Consider the following 27,578-nt stretch of genomic DNA (forward strand, 5'->3'; position numbering starts at 1 on the left):
TCTGTCTGTGTGCATGTACACATACTCACTCGGGTTCCACGACCTGTGCTTCCAGGACCCTGCCCAGGCCTCCAGTAATGTAGTTGATAGTGGCTGGAGAGATGTCCACATCTTCAGGTCAGTGCTCAGTGAAGAAAAGGGAGCCAATGAGGATACTAGTATCCCAGTAAAAGGGAACCATAAACACCTGCTTTAAAATAGATGTAACTAGCAAGCTTTCTTAGTGAATAAGTACACCTGCCTCCATGCTTGATGACATGTATTCTGTCTTTAGAACCTACCTGGTAAAAGGGGAAAACACAACCAAACTCCTGGAAGTTGTGCTTTGACCTCTATGTATGTGCCATGGTGCACATATCCACCATGTGCATGCACACACTCAAAGAAATAAATGTATAAAACTAAAGTAACAAAGATCAAGTTTTCCTGTGCATCCTCTTGCTAGAAGGTTGTGTGGCTCTGTAAAGAGTACAGAACTGCCCTGTGAAGGCAGCCCTCCTGACTGCTGTGTCTTTCTCCAGCGCACTTACCGAATGCCAAAGGAGATCCGGGTAGAACCACAGAAGTTTGCTGAAGAGCTTATTCACCGGCTAGAAGCTGTTCAGCGCACTCGAGAGGCTGAAGAGAAGCTGGAGGAACGGCTGAAGCGTGTACGAATGGTGAGTGAACTATATGCTAGGACCATATCCAGGCCACTGTTTCCTGTCACTGTGTTTCTGTGTCCTACCTGCCTTTCTGTTTAGCACCTTTTCCCCCTCTCTTTTGCCACTAACTGAGCCTAATGCTTCCTTCAGCAATCCCTTTTCCTGCCAGGAGATGCCTGGGAGGAAGCTCCCAAGGCTCCCAACATTTGAAGAAGACAGGAAGGTAACAAAATGACTGTGTGCCTAGCCTTGGCAGGTGGTTGAAACTGAACTGAGACACAATGGGACCATGGTAGGAAGGTTGGGGAGATCCAGGCTCCTACTCAACTTAGGGGACACTACAAACTATAGTAGTTGTAATGACTCCCTTGGAGCTCATTTTGGTTCATTGAGAAACCACTGTTTTGTTTGTTGTTTTTTAGACAGGGTTTCTCTTTGTAGCCCTGGCTGTCCTGGAACTCACTCTGTAGATCAGGCTGGCCTCAGAGGTTTATCTGCCTCTGCCTCCCAAGTGCTGGGATTAAAGGAGTATACCACCATCACCGCCTGGCTAAGATCAAATGTCTTTATTTACATAAGTTTTCATACTCTGTTACTTATCTGATGTTTTTATTTATATGACATATGGAACCCAGCCCTCTCCAAACTCAAAACCCTACTCCAGGCCCATCTTTTCCCTCTCTGGCTCCCTGGGTGAACTGTGTGCATTGTGTCAGGGCTCCATCCTTGGCAGCAGGTCCCACATACTACTATAGTCACAGGGCTCATGGCACCAGTTGTAATCTTCACAGACTGGAGGTTGAGATTAAAGTAAACAGGGCCTAGAGAGATGGCTCAGGAATAAGTGTTTCTTGTTCTCTGGAGAAGTAGGTTTGGTTCTCAGAGCCCACATGGTGGCTCACAATCATCTGACAATCTCTTCTGACATCTGCAGGTATCAGGTATGTACATGGTATACATACAGGCAAAATACTCTTACACATAAAATAAACAAAAATAATTTTTGTTTGCTTTTTGTTTTTCAAGGCAGGATTTCTCTGTGTAGCCCAGGAATTCACTCTGTAAACCAGGTTGGCCTATAACTCACAGACATCTGCCTGCCTCTGCTGTGACTAAAGGTATGCACCACCACCACCTGGCTAAAAATCTTAAAAATCTTAAAAAAAAAAAAAAAAAAAAAAAGATAGTGGAACTTTCCAAGGAGTTTGCATGAAAATATTTTAATAATTTCTTTAAATTTATTTTATGTTCATTGGTTTGAAAGTGTCAGATCCCCTGAAACTGGAGTTACAGACAGTTGTAAGTTGCCGTGTGTGCATAAGAAACCATTCATCTTTAAATATTTTCATATGGGGACTGGAGACAGGCTCAGTGGTTAAAAGCACTAGCTGCTCTTCCAGAGGACCCGAGTTCAATTCCCAGCATGAATGGTTTCTTATGCACACGCACGCACACATTCTCTCTCTCTCAAATTGTTTTGTCACTGAGACCAGCATTCTCTCCTGTTCCTTTTGGTAGCTGGAGGAATGTTCATTAAACTGGCAGGCAGCCTTTCCTGTGTAGGAATGGCCATCCACCTGCTAGCCATTCTGTGATGGTCAGTATTGCAGCATTACCCACCATGCAATGCTAATAGACTACAGTCAGACGTTACACTGTGGACCCACTGTAACCTAGAGTGGCACCTTGTTGCGTAGGTAACCCTGTGGTGTTTAGTCAGGACTCTGGTGGGTAGTGAGACTGTGCAGATAGAAGCCAGTCATCTTCTAGGTCACACAGTTTTAGCATTCTGGTAGTGTTTATAAAAAAATGTGGAACCATATTAACATGAAACACAGAACCTTTCTGAGGTGCTAAGTCCTAATTTATTTGTCTGTTGTGATCCAAATCACCATCTTCATATGTGTAGCAGAACGTTTCACAGATACTGCTTCTCTTCTGTGAGGGTGCCCCTATGGATGTCACAGATGACTCTGAAAAACAGGCTCCTCAAGGAACCTTGCTTATCCCAAGGCTGGCATGCACATCCTGTCCTGTTCACCTGAACAGCACCTCCTGGTCCATTTCCAAAGGGACTAACACTGATTCAAGGCAGTGGGGACCAGGTGTTGATGACTTCCTGATGTCTGAGCCTTAGCTCTGTGGAGTGCCAGCTGTGGCCAGATAGGATGGCTCAGTCCCTAGTGGCAAGGAGGACAACAGATATAAAGTAGTATCCCTAGAGTGAACACCATAGCTCTAAAGAAGAAAGACTAGAGCGATGTACAGGCTAAGAACAGTGGTATTGTTTTTTGATCTAACAGAGAATACTAATGAAAAGCCCTGAGTGATTCTCCTATATCAGCTCAGAAAATGATCTGTGGACAGAAGGCCTCTGGCTCAGATGGGCTGTCATGTATGCTCTAGCTTTCTTTGTCCACTAGCCAGCCTGTCCTGAACTGTCTCCTGATGGGTGGATGACCAGGTAACTAAAGACATAGAATTTTGTGGCTTGTGTGCATTGATGCATTTACTGTAGATTTTACTACTTTTTGTACAGGACTGATTACTCATTTTTAAAATTATTTTTATCACAAAGCTGAGGCCAGGTGGTGGCGGCGGCTCCTGCCTTTAATTCCAGCACTCAGGAGGTAGAGGCAGGTGGATCTCTGTGAGTTCAAGGCCAGCCTGGCGTACAAAGCAAGTTCCAGGACAGCCAGGACTGTTAACACAGACAAACCCTGTTTTGAGAAACCAAAAGAAAGAAAAGCTGGGTCTTGGCCCAAGGTAGTCCCATGGTTTTATAAATTTCCCTTCTTTCTACCTGAGGGAATATGGCATTAAAACCTGAAGCAGGGCCGGGTGATGGTGGCGCACGCCTTTAATCCCAGCACTCGGGAGGCAGAGGCAGGCGGATCTCTGTGAGTTCGAGACCAGCCTGGACTACCAAGCGAGTTCCAGGACAGCCTCCAAAGCCACAGAGAAACCCTGCCTTGAAAAAAAACAATAACAACAAAAAAAAAAAAAAACCTGAAGCAGGGCCAGTGAGATGACTCTGTGGGTAAAGGCATTTGCTGCCAAGCCTGTCAATCTTCTTTCTGTCCTTTAGACTCATAGAACTGACTTCCACAACTCTGGCCTCTACAGGTGTACCACACATACAAAATAAACGAACGGGTAAATAAATAATGCAATTTTCAGAAAATCAAGGAGAATATTAACTAAGAGAGAACATGATGGATAGTGGTAGTGCATGCCTTTTATCCCAGCAGAGATCCCAGGCAAAGGCTGATAGATCTCTGTGAATTGAGTCCAGTGTGGTCTACACATTAAGTTCCAGGATAGCTAAGGCTACACGAAGAAATCCTGTCTTGAAAAACTGAAAAGAAAAGAGAGAGACAGACAGACAGACAGAACAGAACAGAGAACAAAACCTTTTTATTTACTGAGAGACATAAAACTATATGGCCAACAACCTACACCAGGGCCTTTTGAGATTCAAACACAGGGTATCCACGAGTCAGCACCTCTCCCTGACTTGGTTACACTGCAATCAGGAAAGTCCTTGGCTTGACTGTCAGGACTGTGGCTCCCTTCCAGGTCTGTCCTCATTCTTGTTCTGACAGTGCTGCTGTTTCTCCACAGGAAGAAGAAGGGGAGGATGGTGAACTGCCTTCTGGCCCCATGGCAAGTCACAAGCTGCCTTCTGGCCCAGCCTGGCACCATTTCCCACCCCGCTATGTGGATATGGGCTGCTCCGGACTGCGGGATGCTCATGAGGAGAATCCTGAGAGCATTTTGGATGAGCATGTGCAAAGGGTCATGAGGACACCTGGCTGCCAGTCGCCTGGTCCAGGCCACCGCTCTCCCGACAGTGGACATGTAGCCAAGACTGCAGTACTAGGGGGTGTAACCTCCGGTCATGGCAAACACGTTCCTAAGTTGGGGTTGAAGCTGGATACAGCTGGCCTGCATCACCATAGGCACGTCCACCACCATGTCCACCATAATTCAGCTAGACCTAAGGAGCAAATGGAGGCTGAAGCTGCCCGAAGGGTCCAGAGCAGCTTCTCATGGGGCCCAGAAACACATGGTCATGCCAAGCCCCGCAGCTATTCAGAGAGCACAGGCACCACCCCCAGTGCTGGGGATTTGGCCTTTAGGTGAGTTTTGACCCAGCCCTCCCACATGTTTCCAGTGTGTCCTTGTATACAAGTTGTGGTTCAGAAAGGTCATGGCCCTATGGTGACCTGGTCATCCCCAATAAATGTCATACAACATACTAGGGCCAGGGGCCAGACAGCTCCAGGCATTGCTATGACTGGGTGAGGAGAGGCTGTAAGTTTGTCTTAAGCTCTGGTCAGCATGACTGTCATTATATTAAAACAAACCCCAGACAGCTGACCTTCAAAGAGACCACTGCCTTCACAGTGGGTTACAGGCCCTCTTATTGGGTTTGAGGGTTTAGGAAATAGCAGGGTAGGCCAGATTGACCTCAAATATCTTGATCTCACAGTGGTAAAGCTAGTGCACCCTCCAAAAGAAATACCAAGAAGGCTGAATCTGGGAAGAGTGCCAGTGCTGAGGTACCCAGTACCACAGAGGATGCAGAGAAGAACCAGAAGATCATGCAGTGGATCATTGAGGGTGAGAAGGAGATCAGCAGACACAGGAAGGCAGGCCATGGGTAAGTGCGCTGCAGGGGCCTGTCCCAGAGCAGCAGGCCACCTGTCTTCTTGCTGCCAGCACCCTTGCTTTTTGGAGTTTATTTCTGGCTTCAAGGTCAGATGACTCCATCTAAGTCCCTGTCACCTATGAACTTATATAAGTGTCAGCTGTGGGAGAGTCTTCTGTTTTACGCTTACTTTTCTTCAATCCCAAGGGTTTGAGGCTGCTCAGCCCTAATGTGGCCTCTCTGGATATCTCTCATCTGTCTTGTCTCATAATGCTGTATTATATTTCCACACATTCCTGGCTCCACAGGGAGCAGGTGCCATCCCTGTAATTCTTGGCATGACCCATTTCTGAACATATTAGGGCAGTTTAGGACTGAGGCAGGTCTGTTTCCTCAGTCCCAAAAACCTTAATGTGCTGCCTACTCACTACCTGCCCTTAGCATACTCTGGGACACACATGATAGAAAGAGAGAACTCTAACATTGTCCTCTGACATCCTTACACAGGCTATGGTACATGTGTGTTCTAGTGGTGCTCAGACACAAAATAAATACAATGTAATAAAATTTTCAAAGAGTGCGGTTGGAAAGATGCCTCAGTGGTAAGAGCACTGGCTGCTCTTCCAGAGGTCCTGAGTTAACTCCCCAGCAACTACACCATAGTTCATAAACATCTGTAATGAGATCTGGTGCCCTCTTCTGGACTGCAGGCATACATGCAGACAGAAACATTGTATATATAGTAAATAAATAAATCCAAAAAAGAATTTGTTTTTCAAAAAGTAAGAAAGGTCTAGAATGCTGCTCAGTGACAGCACAGCACGAGCAAACCCCTGGTTCAATCTTGAATCACACACACAAAAAGAACAGTCTTTAAGAAGGGAAGGGTGTGCCTGTGTGGGATCAGAGGAGGCCCACATGACTCCTGTAGTTGGGTATGGACACACTTGGCTGCTTCCCCTGCTCATGCATTCACTTGTCTTTGTTCCATAAGGTCTTCTGGGATGAGGAAGCAACAGGCCCATGAAAGCTCCAGGCCCTTGTCAATTGAGCGTCCTGGGGCCGTGCACCCTTGGGTCAGTGCTCAGCTCCGAAATTCTGTCCAGCCTTCTCATCTTTTCATCCAAGATCCCACAATGCCACCCAATCCAGCCCCTAACCCCCTGACCCAGCTGGAAGAGGCCCGCAGGCGTTTGGAGGAAGAGGAGAAGAGAGCCAACAAGCTGCCCTCCAAGCAGAGGTAGGCTCATGTGGTATGGGTGACCTTACATGGCCTGAAGGCCTGAAGAAGGCCCTCGGGGGAAGACAACCATTCTGGGCTGCTTTTCCACTGAGAACCACAGAGGTAGCCCTGCTGCAGGACAGAGAGCTATGCAGTTAAATGTTCTCACCCGCATGTGGCCAGATGACCAACAGCTTTTGAACATGCCCAGCTTAGTGGTAGATACCCTGACCATTTCTGATGACAGCCATATAAAGCACAGCCCCAGGGAGATGATGGACAACTCTGAAGCACAGGCAGTTATAGGACTTGTCTGGAATGACCACAGCTCCAACCCGTCTCCCTGTCTTCTCAACCTCAAGAACATCAACACCAGCCCTTTCACCACAATGGCCCAGCAAGCCTATTCTGTCCTTGCCCAAACTTAAAAGGTCACTCCTTAGGAAGCAGTATTCTTGGAGGCAGAACAGGCCTTCTCTGACCCTTTTATTTTGACTTTGACTCACTTGCCTAGACATTCTGGCTTATTGGAATTCCCAGATGGGTAATAATCTCCACAAGGGCTTAGGATCTGTTTCTTACCCAGTCCCTGGAACCGTGGTCACACAAAGGCCACTACTATTGTCCTTTGGAACTTTCATCTCCTTAATTCAGCTTGGGTTGTGTAGATTCTGGGGTCTGACCTCACTTCTAAGAGTCCTCTTTCCCTGGGATGCTACAACTGATTGGCAAACTCTGCGATAGGGTTAGGCTGCCCCAGGAGCTTAGACATTTCCCTGGTCACTGAAGGCCGCTGAAAGTCTCCACAGACGGACCCACACCAGGCTCTGAGACTATACTAGTTCCAAAAGAAGTCACAGCTACCTTGAATACAAGGGACCACTTTGTCACCTATTGTAAGCCATGTGATGCACTTGTGATGCCTGCTCTGTGTAGGAAGTGTTCCTCCTGGTGCTGAAACATTGCATGTATCTGGCAAAGGTCTGAGTCAGTGGAGCAGGATGTCATGTGGGATCTACTAGGAATGATGCCCTCAGAGGTCTGGGCAGGGTGCGCTCAGAAGCCAGTGTTCCTAGGAGGCAGGATTTTTTTTTTTTTGGAGTTAACATTCTCTTGTGATAAAGATGTTGCATCTGTTCATCCTACCACTTACTGGAAAGCCCCACATGACAACAGCTATGGTTTTCTTCTGACCAGTAGCATCAGCTAAACCCTTCTTGTTTGTGTTTTGGGGTATGAGAATATCATCACCTCGCTGGCGCGCGCGCATGCGCGCGCCCCCCCACAATGAGAATATCATCACCGCGCGGGCATGCACTCAAGTGCACACACACACACCAGTTCTTAGCTGGTGCCTCCAAAACCTTCATGTGTGAAGAAATTGAATGTATTGAGTCTATTTTCTAGAACTTTATAAGCAAGTCTAGATGTGTACAGTGAAAGGCTGAAAGGCCCAGGCTTTGGCAGGCCCTGTTAAGGTAGATCAGAGCAGAGTCACTATTAGGGACCCATAGTGGCATACCCAAGTAGAGAGTTCTCTTGAAAAGGCTCTGCTTTTCAGAGATCCTGAGACATGCCTCAGTCATGCTAACAACAGCTCCCCAAGAAACAGTAAGGCAGAATCACTACTGCTGCCCATGTCTTGTGTCCACATCATCTTCAGGAAATCATGATGATTCTCTGTAGAAAGAGCCACATCCCTGGGAGGTGTCTTGGCAGGCCTTCTCCAAGAACCTCCAGCTGGAAAAGACATCTGAGCAGGGGGTGAAGAGAGCCTGTAGCACCAAGACCAGCAGTTCTCCAGGGTGTATTCCAAAGAGCAGACCGGCATTGACCCTGTATCTAGACACTTAGGGCAGGGCCTCTGATGATATGTGAGTGGGAGTTACTGGCAGCTAGTTCCTGCTGCTCATCCTGTCTGTGCACACTGTCCACAACACTGGCTGAGCCCCATCTTGTTTGATGCGGGTTGTTCCTAGGTATGTGCAGGCAGTCATGCAGCGGGGACGCACCTGTGTCAGGCCAGCATGTGCACCGGTGCTGAATGTGGTACCAGCCGTGTCGGACTTGGAACTCTCCGAGACAGAGTACGTGCGCCCTGTGGGTCCTCCTAGTTCTGCCCAGCCCAGGCCAAATCCCAAAGTGGAAAACCTATTTTGATAGGCTTTGTCACTGAGCCAGGATGTGTCAGGGCTGGACAAAGACCTGCTGGGGCTTCTCCACCCTGTCTCCCAATAGAGGAGATCATGCCTCTTCTGTGTAGACATGATCAGTAGGCCTATGTGTGGTCCATGAAGGCACCACAGCTTGCCTTTTATCTCGGCTTTACTCTACTGAGCTTCTGAACTAGCTCTGGGGACCGGTGGGTCTACCACCATTCTACACAGGATCAGGTCCACATTCCTAGTCCCCTTGAGATAGTACCGGGAGCTTGAGGCACTTTATGGTAGCATCTGGATGGTGTGACTACAGCCAGGACTTAGGCTCTGCACCTCCTTCCATAGCTACATGTAGGTCAGGGACATTTCTGACTATGCCCTTCCTGTGCTCTTACTCAAGACAGGAAGATGAGGATCCTCCTTGGGCCTTGGGGCCTCTGCAGATGGCCCTCCAGTTGTTCTGGAGAAGTAGGTCTTCCCCAGGTTCAACCCCCAGAGATCTTCAAAAGCCCATTGCTAGAAGAAGGACCAAGAACCTGGAAAACTACACATCCAGAATGGCCCATGTATCTTACTTGGCCAAGGAAAAGCAGCCGTGTGACCATGGGCAAGGCCAGCTATGGAAGTTTCTGGGGTGACTGAAAAGTACAGGAACACAGGAGCGTACTAAGAGCAGCTATACAGCCCTTTGAGGACCTGAGTAATAAACAGCTCAGGCCTCCAGTCTGCTTTGGAGATCCTGACCATCCTGATCCTAGGAACACTTCCCTTCCAGAGCTGTGCAGCTCTGATTGGTCCATACTCAAGGCTTATGGAAGTTTGGAGAGGTTAGGACTTGTCAGTGTCTTGGGATCAACCCCCTTACAACTTTGGAGATGAAATTTTGTCAGCCGAGGGCGTGGTCTTATTATTGTGGGTATCTGTGTCCACTTTACATGGTCTGGAGGGGAAGTGCTTCTTTTAGAGCTAGACCTGTAGCTTATTTTCTAGTGAGTGGTTTACACAGGACTGGCACCCAGGTTTTAGGTAGGTGGGTAGCAGGGCCTGTGAACACCACATTGCTGAGTGAGATGTTGACCCTGAGATGTCTTGTCCTCTATTGGTAAAGGGTACCTTTGAGGTACTCTGTGTGACCTTGGCCTGAGCCCACTACTTACCACTCTGTTTCTGTCCCAGGACAAAATCACAGAGAAAGGCAGGTGGCGGGAGTGCACCACCATGTGACAGCATCGTTGTGGCCTACTATTTCTGTGGGGAACCCATCCCCTACCGGACCCTGGTGAGGGGCCGTGCTGTCACACTGGGCCAGTTCAAGGAGCTGCTAACCAAGAAGGGGAGTTACAGGTGAGAGAAGCTGCAGCCGTAGAGCATACTTGCCCAGTTTTCTCTTCCTCTTCACCCTACTGCTCTCAGCCATGGCTGCTGCTTACTGCTCTATTTGGGGCATGTCAGAATTGGATGGCATCAGGACTGGCCCTCTTTTCTAGCCTCAGACCTCTCTCTACCTCCATGTCAGTCAACTCAAAAACTCCAGATTACTGATACCTGGCCGGCGTTGGTGGTGTACACCATTAATCCCAGCACTTGGGAGGCAGAGGCAGGCGGATCTCTGTGAGTTCGAGACCAGCCTGGTCACAAAAACTCTAGTTCCAGGACAGCCTCCAAAGCCACAGAGAAATCCTGTCTCAAACCCCACCCACCCACCCACTCCAGAAAAGATTACTGATACCTGAGTGACATGGGAGCCTGTCAGCCCTCTTTGTGTCATCTCATGTGAGATGGCAGAGCTGGGGCCCCAAGACCTCTCTCTTCCTGAATCAGAAGGCTATCAGCAACCTCCATACACACCAGAAGCCAGGATTGGCGCGCCCAGGGGTTTTGAAGCAATTTTCAACATGCTGGATCCTAGCTCAATAGTTGGGGGCAAGCCTGCACTGCAGGCTGGTAGGAATTCCGGGGATTCAAGAGCAGGCATTCCCTTTCTAGAGCTGCCTTTTCTCACTGTCTCCACAATTTTCTGCCCCTAGATACTACTTTAAGAAAGTGAGTGACGAGTTTGACTGTGGTGTGGTATTTGAAGAAGTGCGGGAGGACGAGGCAGTCTTGCCTGTCTTTGAAGAGAAGATCATTGGCAAGGTGGAAAAAGTGGACTGAGCACTGGGCAGCACACCCAGGGTACACCATCTCTAAAGTGCAGTCATCAGCCAGTGAGCAGCCTTGTCCTCGGGAGCCCGATGTGGGGAGCAGCACAAGATTGTGTCACCAGCTCTTGGGGTGGGGGTCTCAGGTGTCTGCCATACCTCTGTCCCTCTGGGCCTGGGAAAGGGGGAGTGTTCCTACTGAGTGGTTCCATGGGTTTCTCTGTTTTGTTTTTCAAAAGGAAAGCCCCACCTACCCCTATATCGCTCCCTGAAGCAATACCAGGAGCCATCTCATGACCCTCAGCAGCTCTTGCTTTTGAATGCAGAGTGACCCAGGGATACCTTTGCCTGGGCTTTTATCCCCGTGTCCTCTTCTCCTCTGGGACCTATCCACTGCACCTGGTTGGGCTCAGGCCCAGTATCAGGGGATCCTGTGGGGGCCTCTGTATATTGTACATGTCACTGAGTGCCTTCAACATAGCTGTCTCTTGCCTGCCACTGTGTGAGTCTGGCGGCTGAGTACCTCAGGCCTCTTTGCCTGTCTCCAGCCACCAGCTTGGTTCAGCAGAGGGGGTTCTGGTCCCTTCTAAGTGTCCATGTAAATATGTATATTTCTCAGGCCAGGGCCAGCAGGGGGTACCCTGAGCCCATTTTTCATGCGATGACTTGTACAATTATCTTTTCAAAGGTACTTGGATAATAATGAAATAAAAGTTTTTGAACCTGCCTTAGATGTGTGATCCACTGTCTGCTGCCAGTGGGGCAGGGCCAGTGGCTATGCTGCCTTTGAGCCAAGCAGTGAAGGAAGCAAGCTGGCCTCTGTATGTGTTACCTGTCTTGCTCAGGCAAACCCCAAAGCCAGGAGCACAGAGAAAGGTCAGACCCCATGAGATGCTGAGTTAGAGGCAACAAGCACCAGGGGCCAAACTAGGCAGACCAGCAGCCAGCCCTGCTCATGAACAACACAAAGTCTGGGAAAACAGTTTTATTCATAGCGCATATCTCCCTCCAGCACCTGAGGACACCACTCCCTGGAATGCAGTGTCCATATGGCTACAGCTCCTCCTTGGGTCCCACGGTGGAATTGTCTTGTGTTTCCTAGAAAGGATCACAGAAGCCCAGCTCAGACCTGCCTCTGCCCACATCCTGGGAGAGAACCTATTGAGGGGGGCTGGTATCCTGAAGGGACTACCCACTGGGGTGGAGACTGCAGGCTCCTTGGGCTCCTCCTCTGGCAAGTCACCTCCACTGTCCAGGAATTTGGAGAATGTCTCTAGGTCCCTAGTGCTTTTGTATTCTATTACCTGAGGAGAAAGGAAAGGACCTGAGGGCATACTCCTCAGCCACAGCCTAATGCTAACCAAGCCAGCTATGGAATAGTAAGTAGTCCAGTCCTTACTACTATCCATCCCATCTATCCCTTCACCTTCCTATCTGGCCCTGCAGGGAAGAACTTAAGGGTGGGATAGCCATGCACAGAAAAGGCCTCCAGCTCATTAGCTGTAGCATCCAACTCGGCGATGACAATGTCCTCACGATCCCTGTACTTCTCTGCCAGTGCCTCCCAGGCTGGAGCCATCTCCTTGCAGTGGCTGCACCATGGGGCATCTAGGGAAGGAGTCATGCTTGTCTAGTTGACCCACACCCTGCCCACCCCCACCAGCCTGCCACCTTCTCCCTCTTCAAAACTCACAGAACTTTACAAACACACTCTTGGTTTCATCAAAAGCCACCTGCTCAAAATTCTTGCCCACGAGAGTCTTGACTGGCCGCTGATCCCAGTCCGGGGGTATCTCCTGGCTTAGGAGATAGGGCTGGGAAAGCAAGCAGGCCTTCACTGGGGTCTTCTGTAGGGCCAGGGTCCTAGGACTGCTGCTCCTTCCTCTAAAAGCTACAGACCTTGACTTGCCCATGGAGGACTGCCTGGCAGAAGGCAGCCACAGAAGCTGCAGTGATGGGCACCACATCCGTAGGTGCATACTTCTTGGTGGTCTCAACATTGATCAGGCGCAGAGTGGGGGCTTCCTCAGCCTTGAGGCCAAAATACTTCAGCACATGGCCATTGTCAGCAGCCACATCCACCATCACGAACAACACCTACCAAAAGCCATACAAGTTGGGGGTCTCCCTTAACCCTACCACTCCTCCCTCCTGGTCCCCCAGTACCTGCCCCCGGAATGGGGGAGCTGCCTCCCTGAAGCCTGTCAGCAGTTCCCTGTGCTGAGCTAGTGTCTGGTTCACAAACAGCAGCAGGTGGTTGAGGATCTTGGCTGCGAAGATCTTAGGTGAAGTCTGGAGGGGTGGGAAACTCATGACTTATCCTGGATCTCTGTTGGGGGGCAGCCCAAGATCCCTCCACCCCTGCCAAGCCGCCCACTTCTAAAGGTCCCTCTACCCTACCTCACTGTGACCCATATTATGACTTGCCTGACTGTTGAACTCCGTGACCAGGTGCATGCTATGTATGATGAGGAAGCGGGACAGGTCCCCTAGGTCCAGGCCAGTGTCCTTGTCTACCGGGAAGTCGGCTCGACCCTCATCAAACTGGACACCAGCAAAGTTAACAGGAGCTATAGCCCTGACCCCAACCCTGTCCTTAGTCCCAACCCACCTTCTTGAAAAGGACCACAGTATCCTTGGTGAGGCCAAACTTCTGAAAGAGCTGTGGCTGGTCAGTGAAGCCAAAGGTTATGTCCAGGGCATCCCTGGCCAAGGCCAGGAAGGTGGCCACATCCTCTTCCTGTAGGTCCTACAGACCCAGCCCTGTGAGAATGGTGGGTGCTACCAGCACTGTTGCCACAGCCCATCTACCCCTCCCGGTTTACCTGAAAGAAGCCAATGACCACCACCTCCCATTTGGCTATCAGTGCCTGGACACCTTCCTCATCTTCCAGATGTACGGCACTGGGCCCCACTCTTCGCCTCAGCCACTCAGCAATGCCCTCAGCCTTCTGGGGCCCTGCAAAGATGTCCCTATTTCAGACTGCGCTTCTGCCCCGTCGCTAGGCCACACCCACTGCACACCTGCACGCTTGCCCACCCCTGGACATACCCACCTCATACCTGTGTATTCTTCAGGGTTTGTGCGGTTCCCATTCTGGAAGAACTTGAGCGTAGGGTACCCTACCACACCAAACTCCTTGGTCAGCTCTGGTTCCGCAGGCCCATCCACCTTGGCCAAGGTGACCGAAGCTGACTCAGCTGCCAGCAGGGCAGCCGCCTTGCTGTACTCAGGAGCTAGTGCCTTGCAGTGACCACACCATGGGGCATCTGGGGGATGAGGCTGTGAGTGCACCAGTCCTCAACAGCCCCAGCTGCAGCCCAGGTCCAACAGGAAGCATGTTCTGTTCACACCCTCCCTCAGGCCCATCCTCGGCATTGATCACCACCACACCTGGGTGCCAGACCCCAGAGAACCCTTGGGGCCCAGGCACATTGAGGTTTGGGAGTTTGGGAAAAATCCTGCTTCCTCTCTCCAGGGCCACATGTAGCTTCTTTCTGAAGCCTACCAACTAAGAATGGCTTTGACATTTGTGAAGGGTTGTGAGGAGCCACAGACACATATGCCATAGGACCCCGAGTGGGCCACCCAGTCTGGACATTGCCTTCACAGAAGGACTGGTGACCAGCCATTTGGAATAGAGTCCCCAAAGGTAGTAACATCAGTATGTGGCCTCGGCTGACAGAGAGGGGCTATGGGCATCCACATGTCCTCCAGCCGCCCACTGCTCTACCACAACTCCCTGCTCACACTAGACGACCACCCAGCCCAGCTCAATATCAGGCACCATCTCAGGGATCCTGGGACACAAGGTACCCACAAGGGCCAAGTCTAGAAGCCTGAGCCCCTAGGCTGTCACCATAGTCCCCAAACTTCTGATCCAAGCACTCACAAAACTCCACCATCAGGGCTGGGTGCTCCTGTAGTGCCAGGCTCAGGGTGCGGTGGCTCAGGACCAAGATCCCATCCTCCTTGGGGACTTCTTCCCCAGAGGACTCCTCAGGGAGCACCTCTGAAGGACTCTCAGGCTCCTGCCCCTGTCCCCATGGGCCTGAGACACCCAGCAGGAGCAGCAACACTGTCAGGAACCGACCATCCATGGTGTGCAGGGCCCTGAAGGCTGGAGTAGATAAAGGGATCGGGGACCAAGCAGCAACAGCCACGTGGCACCTGGCTGGGTCTCAGGGAAGATAAACCCTGAAAGGCCCCCAGAGGGCGGAGATAGGCAGAAAAAGGCAACAGGAGGCCAGCGAGACAGGGTAACATTTAATGGGCACCAGGCAGGGGGGCAGGACACAGCAGAGTGGGGGATATCTGGTCACCAACTGGGAGGTCTAGGGAATGCTTGCAGGTCCTTCTGCAACTGACAGAAATTGGGAAAGCAGGCCCCAAGTAGGTTCAGTCCTTCCAGTCCTGGCAGACATGAAGGCACCACTCCCAGGACAGGTGGTCAAGCCTGTCATCATCAGTGAAGAGGGACCTGACCACGTAGAGGCCACGTGCCAATGCGCCCCTGGGTGCTTCCTCCACTGTCGTCACAAATTCATACTCCTGGGCCCTGGGGCCATAGCTGCCCACCATGAAGATGGCCTTGTCCACTATGGGAAGGAAGTTCATTAAGAGCCACCCCTCTGTCCACCTCTCCCGGCCCCAGGCGGCCCTTCCACAGCATCTCACCACGTAATCCCCGACGATAGGTGTGATGCAGACATTTGAGGCCACTCACAATCTCCTTGTTGACCTGGGGGAAGGAGAATGTTGAGGGCCTTCTCTGGAAGGCTGGGACATGGCTGGCCCCCTACTGCAGCTACCCTCACCTTGAAGGTGATCTTCACCTTGTATTCAATGCCCTCCTTCAGGACAAACACCTGGTTTTTCAGTGCAGCCAGGTCCCCTGTTAGAGAAATGACAGATATACTCTGTATTTCTAGGGTGTACAAGAACCCTGCCCCAGCCGGGCGTTGGTGGCACACGCCTTTAATCCCAGCACTCGGGAGGCAGAGGCAGGCGGATCTCTGTGAGTTCGAGGCCAGCCTGGTCTACAGAGTGAGTGCCAGGACAGCCTCCAAAACTGCACAGAGAAACCCTGTCTCGAAAAAACAAAAAACAAACAAAAAAAAAGAACCCTGCCCCAGGAATAGATACATAGGGACTGGCGGTGCCCATGGAGTCTGTGGCCCAAGGAACTAGGATTCGGCACGGGGTCCTAGAATCGTCTTCATCCAAAGACGGGCTGTGGTCTGCAGAGGGGGTTACCTGTAAGGTCCATGATGATAGGCCCTGGAGCCTGATCCGACAGCAGTGTCAGCCTAGTCACCTGCACGTTGGGCAGGCTGGGGTCTGAGGAGAGACAGCATCCACAGGGTGCCCTGCTGACCCCGCCTTCCCGCCCCCCTGCTTGCAGCCCTCCACATCCAGACCCCAGGCCATACCCAGAATGGGTGGCAGGGGCCCCAGCAGCGCCTGCTTGTACTTGACCAGGCTCACGTCCTCAGGGTCCAGCTGCCAGATTGCCAGCATGCTCTTCTTCCCAGGGGCCTGGTACTCTGGTACAGTTTCATCCAGCACCTCCTCGGATGGGATCGGCTCCCCGTCCTTGTCAGCCAAGAGGACTGGAAGTAGGGGAAGGCTTGGTGTAAGCACCTGCCACCTGCTGACCCTGACATTCAAGTGATGAGCTGGGACCCACACTCTCACCACTGCCCAGTGGAGCTAAAGAAACCAGAGGAGCTGTCATACACACACAGTGGCCCCTAAGTCCCTAGAAGTCCCTAGGCTTGGTCTCTTTAGAAGGGGCTCTGGTGACTGGAGGAGATTCCTAAGAGACCCTGGAGAGACCAATTTGTTTTCTAGTCAGCTTACAGGCCACTGCTTAAGAGTAGTGGCCCTGAGGTACTCCAGGGGCTCCCCAGCTCTGAGCTCTTCCCTTGATATCCTTGGCCCCTACGGTGGTGCCCCAAACAAGGGGTCTCCATAGACCCTTTGGGTTTCTTGGGCAGGGGTCTCACTGAGATGCTGCCCACTGTCCTCCAACCTTAAGATTGCCTCTCACCGGAAGGAGCCCCAGCCCCACCTACGGGAGAGGCCGCAGCCTCCAGGCTGGGCACACTCCTTTCCTCCTGGCTCCCTTCCCCAGAAGAGTCTGCGTGGACTTAAGTCCCACACCCGGCCAGAATCCACGCCACGAGGTCCCCACAAGCCCCCAAAGTTGCCGCGGGGACTGACCCCCAACCACGCCGCTCCCTTGCAGCCCCCGGCGCACGTGGCCGCCTCCGGGCCGGGTCACTCACCTCTGGCGCACAGCGCCAGCCGGAGCAGCTCCAGCAGCTGCGCCCCCAGCTCGCACGCGTCCAGGCCCAGCATGATAGCCGCGGCCCGCCGCGGAGCCGCCGCCCGCTCGGCTCAGCCCCGGCGCGACTGCGGTGAGCTCATCCCGGCCGGGAGCGCCCCCCGCGCCCAGCGCCGCGCCCGCGCCGCGCGCCCCCAGCCGCTCCGCGGACCCCGCGCAGCCCGCAGAGACGCGCGTGTCGTCCGCACCGCGCCGGAACCCCGTCGTCCCTGCCGCGCCCCGCGCCGGGACGCGTAGCCAGGGACCCAGGGCCGCCCCACCCCCACGGGGAGTCGCGTCCCCAGGGATCCCCTAGGCGGGGCGTGCTGGTCAGGGACGCCAAGTGGAACAGGTGCTACTCCCCCACGTCCCTGGACTCCCATTATCAGCAGACGGAGCAGGGCACACCTGGAGCCCCGCAACCCTCCACCTGCTCCCTCCCTCGTGTTTGGGCAAAGGGGACTCCTGGGGCCTATCAGTCTCCAGCTGGGCCACACCCTGTTGGTTCTGGGCACCCACACAGTGAAGTGTAGTCTGGGCCACACAGACTCAAGGATCCCTTAAATCTTATTGGTGCAGACTGTGAATGTGGGGTGGGGGGATGTGTCTGTGGGGACCCGGGAACCCAGACAATTCTGCAGGTTCCTATGACTGGGAAAAGAAAGGACACTGAATAAACAGAAAGTGGGTGCTGAGAGATTTAATCTTGACATCTAGAGGAGACCTGGGGATGGAAGGGGATATTGATTAGCCAAGGCAGGTGGATGGAGAGCCAGACCTTCACCTGAGGACGGCAGGACCAAAGGCCTGGATTTGAGTAAGGAATGTTGTGCAAAACAGTATCATGCATTTCTGGGCATAACCACTGCCCACTACCTTTCCAAAGCAAGATCCTGCAAGGAAGCTCGGGATGCCAGGGAGACCCACCCCTCCCTACAGGAAGTATGTAAAATGACTTGTCTTTGGTGGGGATAGTTTCAGCTGCCAGCAGCCTGAAGCCTCCATAGATGCCTACTCATGCAGGGAGAACAGCTGGCCGGTGGTCAGCCTGACATTGTGTGTAGGTAAAGTAGGAAGCAGGAATAGGCTGGGGAGCTACGGGTGATGTAACATATCTAGGCAGGACACCGCTCCAGCCCCTGATCCATTGGAATCAATTCAAATAGCAGTTGAATCTCAGTAAGGCCAATTCCCCCTCCGTTGGCTCCCTCCCAGCATTCCTTGGGGGAGAGAAAGAGGGCACCCTATCCTCAGGAAAGAAGAAACGACCCATTCATGCTTTTATAAATAAATAGTCAGCAATCCTGCCAGGTATGGCCTACATCATGCCACCCTGTGGCTCCACACAGGCCATACATGGTGCCACATGTTTGAAAGGATACTCTTCAGGCCAATTAAACTACAGTCTTGACCCCAAATCCCTGACGCTGCTGGCCCCCGCACTCCTTAAGGGCCCACGGATCGAGTAGTGACTACCAAGACCCTAAACTAATGCTCCCAACCTGGCCCACTTGGCCACAGGCTCCTCTTATAGAGTCCTCCATCCTTTCTAGGCTTCATCCTTTCTTACTGTTTCCACACTGATGAAAACCTGTCCTTTTCCAAAGCTTCGGTGATATGTCCCATCTCCAAGGCCAAGCCTTGAGGTAGGTAGCCACCAGACCAAGGTAAACTCCTCTGAGGTTTCAGGCTGCCCCCACAGCAGGCTATCCCAAATCACAGCCTGCAGAGCTCCGGTGACTCGGTCGTGCGGGAACCTGTGCTCACACGGTTAACCTTGGCGGGAGGGGCCGGTAAGGGGCGGGGCGTCTCCTCTCGGACATCCGCCATGGCCATGGCTGTGGGCTGCACACCCCACAGCGGGTGCTCCCGTACGCAAAGGCCGCATCTCAGCAAGGTGGGTCCTCCGCCTGTGGGCATAGGGTTTGGACAGGAGAGGGGGCGTGGAACGTGGCAGGTGAGGGGAGTGAACAGCACTGGGGAGACCCGAGGAAGCACTGGGAGTTCAGAACAACAGCATTGGGTGGCCCTGGTTCGGGCCTTTGCTGCCCCAGTTTGTTGTCCCCGCGCCGCGGTAGCCTGGGGAACCTGGGGGCAAGTGCGCGCGATCTGAGTTGCATCCCTCTCCCCCACCTCCCGCGCTCACTCTCAGATGGAGCGGGTGGTCGTGAGCATGCAGGACCCCGACCAGGGCGTGAAGATGCGGAGCCAGCGCCTTTTGATAACCGTCATTCCCCACGCGGTAGCGGGTGAGGCTCGTGGACACCCTAGGGGAGCAGGGCGTCGCGGTCTCCGCCCACTTCGCCTCTCCCGTGCAGGCAAAGACGTCGTGGAATGGCTGGTCCAGAAGTTCTGCATCTCAGAGGAGGGTGAGAGTCGGCACACCGCGGCTTGGGGCAGTGGGGGGTGGGGCGCTGGCGGAGCTCTCCCTTTTCCCCCTCCTCAGAGGCCCTGCACCTGGGCACACTCCTAGCGCAATATGGCTACATCTACCCACTTCGTGAGTCTCGACACTTGATGCTCCGGCCTGATGAGACGCCCTACAGGTTTCAGGTCAGACCCAGGGTAGCAGAGTGCATCCCCACCAGGGAAGGGGTGGAGCTTACTGTGGTTGGCGCTGGACCCGCACCCTCCCCCAAAAGATTTGGACAGCAAGTCAAGGGAGCTTCAATTTTCTGGAGCTGCAGAAGACATGCAAAGGGCAATGTGTGGAGCACTGAGCACTGAGTCCAGCAGCAGGTCCCAACTCTGAAAGATTATCTGCTGGGTTTGGTGATAGGAGCCCAGCACCTCAGTGTGTGAGTCCAGGCCACCCCAAGCTCAGACTGTGACCACATCCTTGGATGATCAGGCTCTACTTCTTCCCCAGTCAGTTGGGGAGGCATTCAGAGTCATGGAGGTGGTCCCTTCACAGGACCCCAAGAGACAAACTGGCCTCAGTGCCAGGTAGAAAGAATGGGCAGTGGTCAGCTGGAGCTTCCAGATAAGGATGAACCCTCTGACCAGCCATAGCTAGGAGTATGGTGGTTGGTGGTGTGTGTGTGGGGGGGGATAACTGGGAGAGACAAGAAGGTCTTGGACAACATTTTTCCTGCACAAAACAAGACACCCTACTTCTGGACAAGCACTCTGTGGCCAGCTTCTGAGCTGGACTATGGTGAGTAGGAAGGATATACATCCAATCTGGGAACTGGCGGTCCCAGGACAATGCCATGGGGTTTGGAAAGTAATGGCCCTCTGCATTATGTTCCTATCCTTCCAGCCATCTACCTGGCTAAGAAGAACATCCAAAAACAAGGGGCCCTGGTGGACTACGAGAAGGTGGGGTCTCCAGCAGGCTAAATCCCGCACAGACTCACCCCTTGAGCCTACAGCATACAGTCTAGGCCTCTAGATAACAGTGCCCCGACTCAGTACCTGCAGTCTCCCTGGGAAGGCACCTGTACCTCCAGGGGAGGCTTAGGGGTTCCCAGAAGGGGCAGGCAGCCCCTGTTTATGATCCTATAGAGTGAGCTGGTTTCTTTACCAGGTGGGGACACACACACACACACACATTAACTCCCTGCAGTGTCCCTGCGAGCTGGGGTCCATGTTCCAGAGCTAGGCCTGTGTGTGGGTTACCCACTTTACCCACTGGATACCCTACTGCCCTCCAGGAACACTATGCCCAGCTGCACAAGAAGATCAGCCATGCATGGGATCTAGTAGTGATGCAGGCTCGAGAGCAGCTGCGGTGAGACACCAAACCACAGCTAGTTGGACACTGAGCCCAGAATGTTCAGGATGGGGAGTGCTGTTGTAGGACCAGCTTCCACTCACCTCTGCCTACTTCTCCCAGGGCAGCTAAGCAGCGCCGGAAGGGAGACAGGCTGGTCATTTCATGTCAGGAGCAGACATACTGGCTGGTGAACAAACCCCCTGTGAGTCCTCATGTGGGGGGCAGGGGAGTTTGCCAGGTCATCAAAAGGGGTCTGTGTGCTTTGCTAAGAGACTTTCTCAAAACTGCCTCCTTAAGGCTATGGCACATCTCAGGGTCTGGATGGGTGACTGGAAGTTTGTTTTGTTTCTCAGCTGAGAATGTATAGGTGACATGGTCAGGCCTGAGGCTGCCTCTTGTCCTAGACCATTGAACAAACCAGCTTCACACTGTCTATGGGAGACACACAAGAGTTAATGCAGGACTTGAGTGTCCTAGGAGGCAAGTGGGGGGCTGAGCACAGTTATACAGAGGGTTTGGGGGGACAGTGCCTGGGAAACTGAGGCCTTAACACGTGACTTGAGGTCTGCTTACTATCTGAGGGGATCACCCTGAGTCTGGGTGGGTAGAGAGATGGGGTTCAAGGCCAGGTCCAGACTCAGTTCCCACACCAAAGAGTAAAGGGTATGGCAGTCTGTTGGGGGCAGAGGGTTTAGCACCACATCTCACCATCCTTCTGCAGCCCGGGGCACCTAACATTCTGGAGCAGGGTCTCGAGAGAGGCTCTTACAACTCCACTCGAGCACAGATGGTAAGCACCTCCCATTCAGCCCCAGCACCCCACTGCCTGCTGCTTCAACAGTAGCACATGCCCTCCCGCTAGAGTTCATTGGACTGCTCATCTATCCAGTTACCCTTTGATCCACCTAACGGTACCTCATGCGGCCTCTCCAAGGTCCCTCTTTTGCACTGCTTGACCTCAGTGCCTCTTGCACTCCACCTCAGGCTCCCTTAGTAACTCTTTTTTATTTATTTATTTATTACATATACAGTGTTCTGCCTACGTATCAGAAGAGGGCACCAGATTGAATTGTAGATGGTTGTGAGCCACCATGTGGTTGCTGGGAATTGAACTCAGGACCCCTGGAAGAGCAGTCAGTGCTCTTAACCTCTGAGGTGCTCTTAACCTCTGAGCCACTCTCCAGCCCTCCCTTAGTAACTCTTGTTCTCCTCTTTCCTCCCACCTGCTGCCTTGGGTGCAAGTAAGTGGTAGTCCTGGGGGAGGGTGGGAGGCTCCTCCCCCAGGCTGAAACAGCATCTGCTCACATCCAAACTGGAGAAGGTGGGACCCAGTGCAGACAGGCTCTAACTAATACAGCAGGCGACAATACCTCTTTACTCCTATCAGTCCCTCCCACCAAAACCCACATTCTAGAACAGACCCTGTTGCCTCACAGCTTCTTGCTAACTTCAGCCCCTAACTTTCCTGCATGTAAAAGCAGAGAGACGAGGATGAACGTTAGAAGTCAGGGGCACCATTCACCTCAGCCCCCAGTCCAGTGTGGCTAAGGAATTGGGAATAGTTGGTCAGTCTACTGGGTGGTTCCTGCAGTCCAACCATACAGAGATGCCTAGATGCACTGTGACTCCGTTGAGGCCGACTCCCCAGACAAGGATTTCTCAGTATACATGTTTTTCAAAAGACTTTACAGGCCAGGCATAGTGGCATGCCCTGTTAATTCCAGCACTTGAGAAGTGGAGGCAGGTGGATCTCTCCGAGTTCAAGGGCATCGTGGTCTACATAGCAAGTTCCAGGACAGCCAGAGCTACATAGAGAGACTGTCTCAAAACAGCAGGTGTGGTGACTCACACCTTTAGTCCTTGCAGAGGCAGAGGCAGGTGGATCTCTGTTCAGGGTCAACCTGGTATACAGAGCAAGTTCCAGGATAGCCAAGCCAGCCAGAGTTGTTATACAGAGAAACCTTGTCTTGAAAACCCAAACCAAAACAAACAAAAATACTTTAAATGTCATTTATGATGTCAGACACCTCTAATCATGGTTACTCCTAAGGCAGAAGGATCAGAACTGTAAGGGCATCCTCAACTACATCATGAGTTCAAGGCCAGAATGAATCAAATAAAACCCTGTCTCAACAACAAAAATAGTTGGAAGTCATCAGAAAATGTGAGAGGTTAATAACAACTGAAGAATTTCTAGGTAGCCTGGGGAAACTTAGGGTTTTGTAGAACATCTTCAGAGTCTCCAGATAAAGGCTGTCAGAGGCCTCCTCTAGGGCTAGGAGGAGGGGGCTCCAAAAGTTGAGCTTCGGGTCTGAGCCATTCTTTGCTGCATCCTGGTGGGACAAGGTCTCAGCCCTGGGTGGTGGCTTGGGAGGTTTCCTGAACCCAGAAGGCTGCTTTAACTTAAGCCACCTGTGTCTTCCAGACTTAGAGCTCGGATTTCTATAAGTGTGAGGTAGGTTTGAGAAACTTGGGGGATAGGAATGCCCATGCCCCATCCCCCACCCCCCAGCCCCCATAGGTCCTGACTCAGTTCTGATGTCCTAGATCGAGTGCTTCAAGAAGGCATTGGGCAGGAACCGGGTGAAGTCCTCTGTCTGCCTCGAGGCGTGAGTAAAGGGCAGCAAGAGACCCTTCCCAACCCAGAACCTTTTGTCCCTAAGGCTACCCTGCACCCGCCCCTGGAACCCCCAGGTACCTGAAGTTCAGCAGCCAGCATGGCCCGCACGATCCCATCATGTCAGGATGCCTGCCCAGCAACCCTTGGATCACAGACGATGTCACCTACTGGACCATGAATGCACCCATGTAAGCCCTGGGTGTTATGGTGGCTCTGTCAAATGCTCCCGGACTGGTAGCAGGATCGGCAGCCTCCTCTCTCTCCCTCACCACTCCCATCCCAGGGTGACAGCCCCCACAAAGCTCCGCGTTGAGAGATGGAGCTTCAGCTTCCGGGAGCTCCTCGATGACCCCATGGGGCGTGGCCACTTCATGGATTTTCTCCAGAAAGAGTTCAGCGGTGAGAAGCCTACGGTACTGCTATAGGCACTCCCAAGGGAGGGAGTGTTGCAACCAGGGACCCTGCCCCAGGCGGTCTCAAGCCTGCTCAGTGAGAATCCCTAACCCCGATTGCTGCCCTGTCCTCAGCGGAAAACCTCAGCTTCTGGGAGGCATGTGAGGAGCTGCGCTTTGGTGGGCAGGCCCAGGTTCCCACCCTGGTGGATACCGTCTATCAGTAAGTGTGTGGAAGTGGAAACCAGTTGGCCATCGCTCAGGCCCAGCATGGGCCTACTCTGTACCGTCTGTATCCCAGACAGTTCCTGGCCCCTGGAGCTGCTCGCTGGATCAACATTGACAGTCGGACAATGGAGTGGACCCTGGAGGGGTTGCGCCAGCCACACCGCTATGTCCTGGATGCGGCACAACTGCATATCTACATGCTCATGAAGAAGGTGGGCACATCTGGTGTCCCCGCCATCACAGCCCTTCCTACTCTGCTTTCAGTTGTTTTTTGTGTTGGCTTCACAAGGAGTGAGCAAAGCCTGGTTTCAGTAAACCAGTGTAGTGGTGTTCAGACCCTAGCATTGCCTACTGTCTCTTGACTGGGCTGTCCGTTCCCCACCCCACCCGTGAGTGTGCGCTCTGGTCATCTAGTGGTGTAGATGGAGTCAAAGCTTCATTCTTTACACTACGGATCAGTTTTAATTAGCTGGACCCTTGGCATTTGTTCAGAGCAGTTGGTGAGGTTTTCTAGTTTGTCTGAGTCACTGTCTCTAAGTAGTATAAATGCCCAGGCTGGCCTTTGACTTGTAGGTGATCCTCCTGTCTTAGCCTCCGGATGTTAATACCATAATAAATTCATAGATTTCTTAGGGCATGGTGTTGCAAACCTTTAATCCTGGCACTGGGTAGTCAGAGGCAGGAGAATCTCTGGGAGTTCAAGGCCAGCCTGGTCTACATATTGAGATCCTGTTTCAAAACAAACAAACAAAAACCAAACAAATATAGATTTCAACATATTTAATAAGTTCAACCCACAACAATTGACCATCATCATCGTTGTCATTAGAGACAGTCTCCAGTAGTTGCCATGGAAGACTGAACTCCTGATCCTTCTGTTTCCACCCCAAGAGTGTTAGGATTTCAGACATGCATCATCACACCATTAAAACAAACAAACAAACAAACAAAAAACCTGCTTTCTCAAAAAAAAACAAGCAAACAAAACTAAAAACAAACAACAACAAAAAAAGCCAGATATAGTGGCATAAACCTTTAATCCCAGCACTTGGCGGGGTGGGGGTGGGGTAGAGTGGGGGAGTCAGGCAGAGCATAGTGAGTTCTGGCTTACAGAGTGAGTTCCAGGATAGCCAGGCTACACAGAGAAACCCTGTCTCAAACCAGCTAAACAACAACAACAACAAAGTGTTGTTTTTAAAAAATGGGTCTCGCCGGGCGTTGGTGGCGCACGCCTTTAATCCCAGCACTCGGGAGGCAGAGGCAGGCGGATCTCTGTGAGTTCGAGGCCAGCCTGGTCTACAGAGCGAGTTCCAGGACAGCCTCCAAAGCCACAGAGAAACCCTGTCTCGAAAAACCAAAAAAAAAAAAAAAAAAAAAAAAAAAAAGGGTCTCCACGCTGGAGAGATGGCTTAGTGGTTAAGAGCACTGCTTGGTCTTCCAGAGGTCCTGAGTTCAATTCCCCGAATTATAGGTGGCTCCCAACCATCTATAATGAGATATGGTGCCCTCTTCCAGCCTGGGGGCATGCTTGGAGGCAGAACACTATACATAATAAGTCTTTTTTAAAAAATGCCTCCATAAAAATCAGGCTGCAAATAAACCTGTAGGGCATTAAAAAAAAATGTTTCCATATGTTCCTTAACCCTGACCTGTGCAGACCTGTGAGTTCCCTCACTTGAACTCAAGCTTACACTCCTGGCCTAGTCATCTTTTTTTTTTTTTTTTTTTTGGTTTTTCGAGACAGGGCTTCTCTGTATTATTTTGGAGCCTGTCCTAGAACTCAATCGGTAGACCAGGCTTGGTCTCGAACTCACAGAGATCCACCTGCCTCTGCCTCCCAAGTGCTGGGATTAAAGGCATGCGCCACCACCACCTGGCATGGCCTAGTCACATTACATGACTCCCAGCCCTTGTTGGCCTCCTGCTTTCTGGTGTTAGGGTGTGTGTGTGTGTGTGTGTATGCTTTTTTTTTAAAAGACTATCCTGGAATTTACTATGTAGACCAGGCTGGCCTTGAACTCATAGAGATCCACCTGTCTGTGCCTCCTGAGTGCTGGGATTACAGGTGTGAACCATCCTTGCCTGCCTCTATAGAGGTAGAGGCATTCTGGCTCCTCTTCCCAGGTTGGAAGTGCTTGGTTCATCCCTCTATGTGTGAACATGGCACCTCTTGCCCATGTTTTGCAATCTGGTGGCCCCCACCAAATGGGCGCCAGGTCTCTCTAAGTCTTGGTTTGGGTTAGTCTAGTGCTGGATAGTTCCCCCCACCTCAGTACCCTGCTCTGCATGGCCTATGAGCAGAAGGTGGCCCCAGCAATGCCTGCCTGGAGCTGGCTAGAAAATGGAAGAGTCAGACTGGACACTGTCTCCTGCAGGACTCCTACCCAAGGTTCCTGAAGTCTGACATATACAAAGGTCTGTTGGAGGAAGCTGTGATCCCACTGGAGACCAAGCGCCGGTGAGCCACGCCAGCGCCCCATACCCACTGAGCAGGGGAGACCCTGCAAGAGAAGACCAAGGCCCTCAGCACTTTCTTGTCCCCAGGGCATTTCCATTCTTGCGGAAGCCTCTGCAATCAAGCCCCAGCCCAGCTCTTCAACCTACTCCTGGGGAGCCTGTAGCAACCAGCGCCCCTGCAGGTGGCAATGGGGAGGAGTAGATGGATCTTGCCTGTCACCTCACCTTACCATCACCTGCCCCATACCTGTGGGGTCATGCTTTCCTGGATACTGGGCCCCCAGCACTGGTATCTCCCTGTGTAGAAAGCCCAGCCTTGCTGTGAGGCCCCTGACCCTCCACTAAGGAAGTCCTCCCCTGACATTGATTCCTAGCAAAGAGATCTCATTGGTCAAGACTTGTTCCTAGAAGGTAAAATTAAGATCCTCAGAGTTCCTGGTATTCTGTAGTCTTAAGTTCAGGACTAGGTGGCCATCTCATTTCTAGAATGTTGTCAGTGACACATGGAGACACTGGTCTCTGGCCATGCCATACTAATCAGGAGAGCTCCGCCATTGTATAGTCTCCTTGTTCTGCTGAAGCTAAACCCAGTGGCTTCTTGGAAGACTGTATCTGTAGGTACCATACTCACCACTATACATGGCATCTCTTCTGCCTGTCTTACCAGATCTGTAGAAAGTCAACTCCATGCCGTTGTCCTGACTGGTACTCCCAGATCCCATAGGGCAGGTCTTTGGCAAAGAATAGTCTCCCTATCCAGGCTGTCCTCTGTGCTGCTAGCTTTGCCACCCCTGCCCCAGAGGTAGAAAGAAAGATACCACCTCCTTCTGCCATACAGCTCCCAGCAGGGCTGTTCTCCGGTCTCCCCTCACACCTCATTTCTACAGAAATAAAAGATTCAGAGCCTTGCTTAGTCCATTCTCCTGTGGGTCCATTTTGGTCTTCTGACTTCCATACATATCTCTACTCTCCCCCAAAAATATATATATTTTTTGTTTTTGTTTTTCGAGACAG

General features: G+C 52.1%; 4 protein-coding genes across 7 annotated transcripts in view; 2 read left to right on the top strand and 2 right to left on the bottom strand.

Annotated features, from left to right (window-relative positions):
• Axin1 (axin 1) overlaps positions 1–11,547 on the top strand; it is a 46,905-nt gene extending 35,358 nt beyond the window's left edge. Inside the window, exons 5-11 of one of the 2 annotated variants that reach the window (XM_005081554.4) lie at positions 522–659; positions 4,269–4,786; positions 5,140–5,310; positions 6,293–6,538; positions 8,500–8,607; positions 9,856–10,023; positions 10,707–11,547. In XM_005081554.4, the coding sequence (XP_005081611.1) occupies positions 522–659; positions 4,269–4,786; positions 5,140–5,310; positions 6,293–6,538; positions 8,500–8,607; positions 9,856–10,023; positions 10,707–10,833 (1,476 nt within the window). In that variant the 3' untranslated portion in view covers positions 10,834–11,547. The remainder of the gene's footprint in view (positions 1–521; positions 660–4,268; positions 4,787–5,139; positions 5,311–6,292; positions 6,539–8,499; positions 8,608–9,855; positions 10,024–10,706) is intronic. The other variant, XM_005081555.4, reaches the window with a different exon arrangement.
• A 243-nt stretch (positions 11,548–11,790) lies between these two features.
• Positions 11,791–14,929, bottom strand: Pdia2 (protein disulfide isomerase family A member 2). Of its 2 annotated transcripts, XM_005081552.3 has the most exons (11): positions 14,714–14,929; positions 13,884–14,090; positions 13,646–13,779; positions 13,432–13,569; positions 13,248–13,364; positions 12,987–13,112; positions 12,720–12,917; positions 12,514–12,634; positions 12,247–12,428; positions 12,017–12,124; positions 11,791–11,918 (listed from the first exon to the last, which is right to left on the bottom strand). In XM_005081552.3, the coding sequence occupies exons 1-11, from the start codon at positions 14,919–14,921 to the stop codon at positions 11,874–11,876; spliced, it is 1,584 nt and encodes a 527-aa protein (XP_005081609.1). In that variant the 5' UTR covers positions 14,922–14,929; the 3' UTR covers positions 11,791–11,873. The 2 variants fall into 2 exon arrangements, 1 of the variants encoding a protein (XP_005081609.1); XR_005878141.1 differs by lacking the exon at positions 12,247–12,428.
• Positions 14,930–15,066: 137 nt separating this feature from the next.
• On the bottom strand, positions 15,067–17,269 carry Arhgdig (Rho GDP dissociation inhibitor gamma). Of its 2 annotated transcripts, none has more exons than XM_040748385.1 (6): positions 17,112–17,269; positions 16,254–16,433; positions 16,078–16,161; positions 15,657–15,715; positions 15,499–15,562; positions 15,067–15,419 (listed from the first exon to the last, which is right to left on the bottom strand). In XM_040748385.1, exons 1-6 carry the CDS (start codon positions 17,182–17,184, stop codon positions 15,220–15,222), a joined length of 660 nt encoding a protein of 219 aa, XP_040604319.1. In that variant the 5' UTR covers positions 17,185–17,269; the 3' UTR covers positions 15,067–15,219. The 2 variants fall into 2 exon arrangements, with proteins under 2 accessions (XP_040604319.1, XP_005081608.1); XM_005081551.4 differs by having other exon boundaries at positions 15,639–15,715.
• A 1,689-nt stretch (positions 17,270–18,958) lies between these two features.
• Rgs11 (regulator of G protein signaling 11) lies at positions 18,959–27,477 on the top strand. The gene is made up of 17 exons (XM_040748386.1): positions 18,959–19,046; positions 19,302–19,398; positions 19,468–19,518; positions 19,596–19,702; positions 20,255–20,306; positions 20,412–20,470; positions 20,806–20,882; positions 20,988–21,069; positions 21,589–21,657; positions 23,299–23,322; positions 23,415–23,476; positions 23,562–23,675; positions 23,771–23,886; positions 24,015–24,102; positions 24,181–24,319; positions 26,483–26,565; positions 26,652–27,477. Exons 1-17 carry the CDS (start codon positions 18,978–18,980, stop codon positions 26,764–26,766), a joined length of 1,404 nt encoding a protein of 467 aa, XP_040604320.1. The 5' UTR covers positions 18,959–18,977; the 3' UTR covers positions 26,767–27,477.
• Positions 27,478–27,578: the final 101 nt, after the last annotated feature.

Source organism: Mesocricetus auratus, unplaced genomic scaffold, assembly GCF_017639785.1.
Source record: "Mesocricetus auratus isolate SY011 unplaced genomic scaffold, BCM_Maur_2.0 Super-Scaffold_100007, whole genome shotgun sequence".
NCBI lineage: Eukaryota > Metazoa > Chordata > Mammalia > Rodentia > Cricetidae > Mesocricetus > Mesocricetus auratus.

Bases quoted from the DNA above. Each gene is read 5' to 3' on its own strand.
- Rgs11 (XM_040748386.1), top strand. From the start codon at position 18,978: ATGGCCATGGCTGTGGGCTGCACACCCCACAGCGGGTGCTCCCGTACG. The intron at 24,320-26,482 runs GTGGGCACATCT...TGTCTCCTGCAG, and splicing joins TCTACATGCTCATGAAGAAG to GACTCCTACCCAAGGTTCCT. The intron at 26,566-26,651 runs GTGAGCCACGCC...TCTTGTCCCCAG, and splicing joins CCACTGGAGACCAAGCGCCG to GGCATTTCCATTCTTGCGGA.
- Pdia2 (XM_005081552.3), bottom strand. From the start codon at position 14,921: ATGGATGGTCGGTTCCTGACAGTGTTGCTGCTCCTGCTGGGTGTCTCA. The intron at 13,365-13,431 runs GTGGGTTGGGAC...GCTGGTGTCCAG, and splicing joins CTGTGGTCCTTTTCAAGAAG to TTTGATGAGGGTCGAGCCGA. The intron at 12,635-12,719 runs GTCTGTAGCTTT...TTGCTTTCCCAG, and splicing joins TCCTCCATGGGCAAGTCAAG to CCCTATCTCCTAAGCCAGGA.
- Arhgdig (XM_005081551.4), bottom strand. From the start codon at position 17,184: ATGCTGGGCCTGGACGCGTGCGAGCTGGGGGCGCAGCTGCTGGAGCTG. The intron at 16,162-16,253 runs GTATGGCCTGGG...GTCTCTCCTCAG, and splicing joins GCCCCTGCCACCCATTCTGG to ACCCCAGCCTGCCCAACGTG. The intron at 15,420-15,498 runs GTGAGATGCTGT...TCCTTCCCATAG, and splicing joins CTATCGTCGGGGATTACGTG to TGGACAAGGCCATCTTCATG.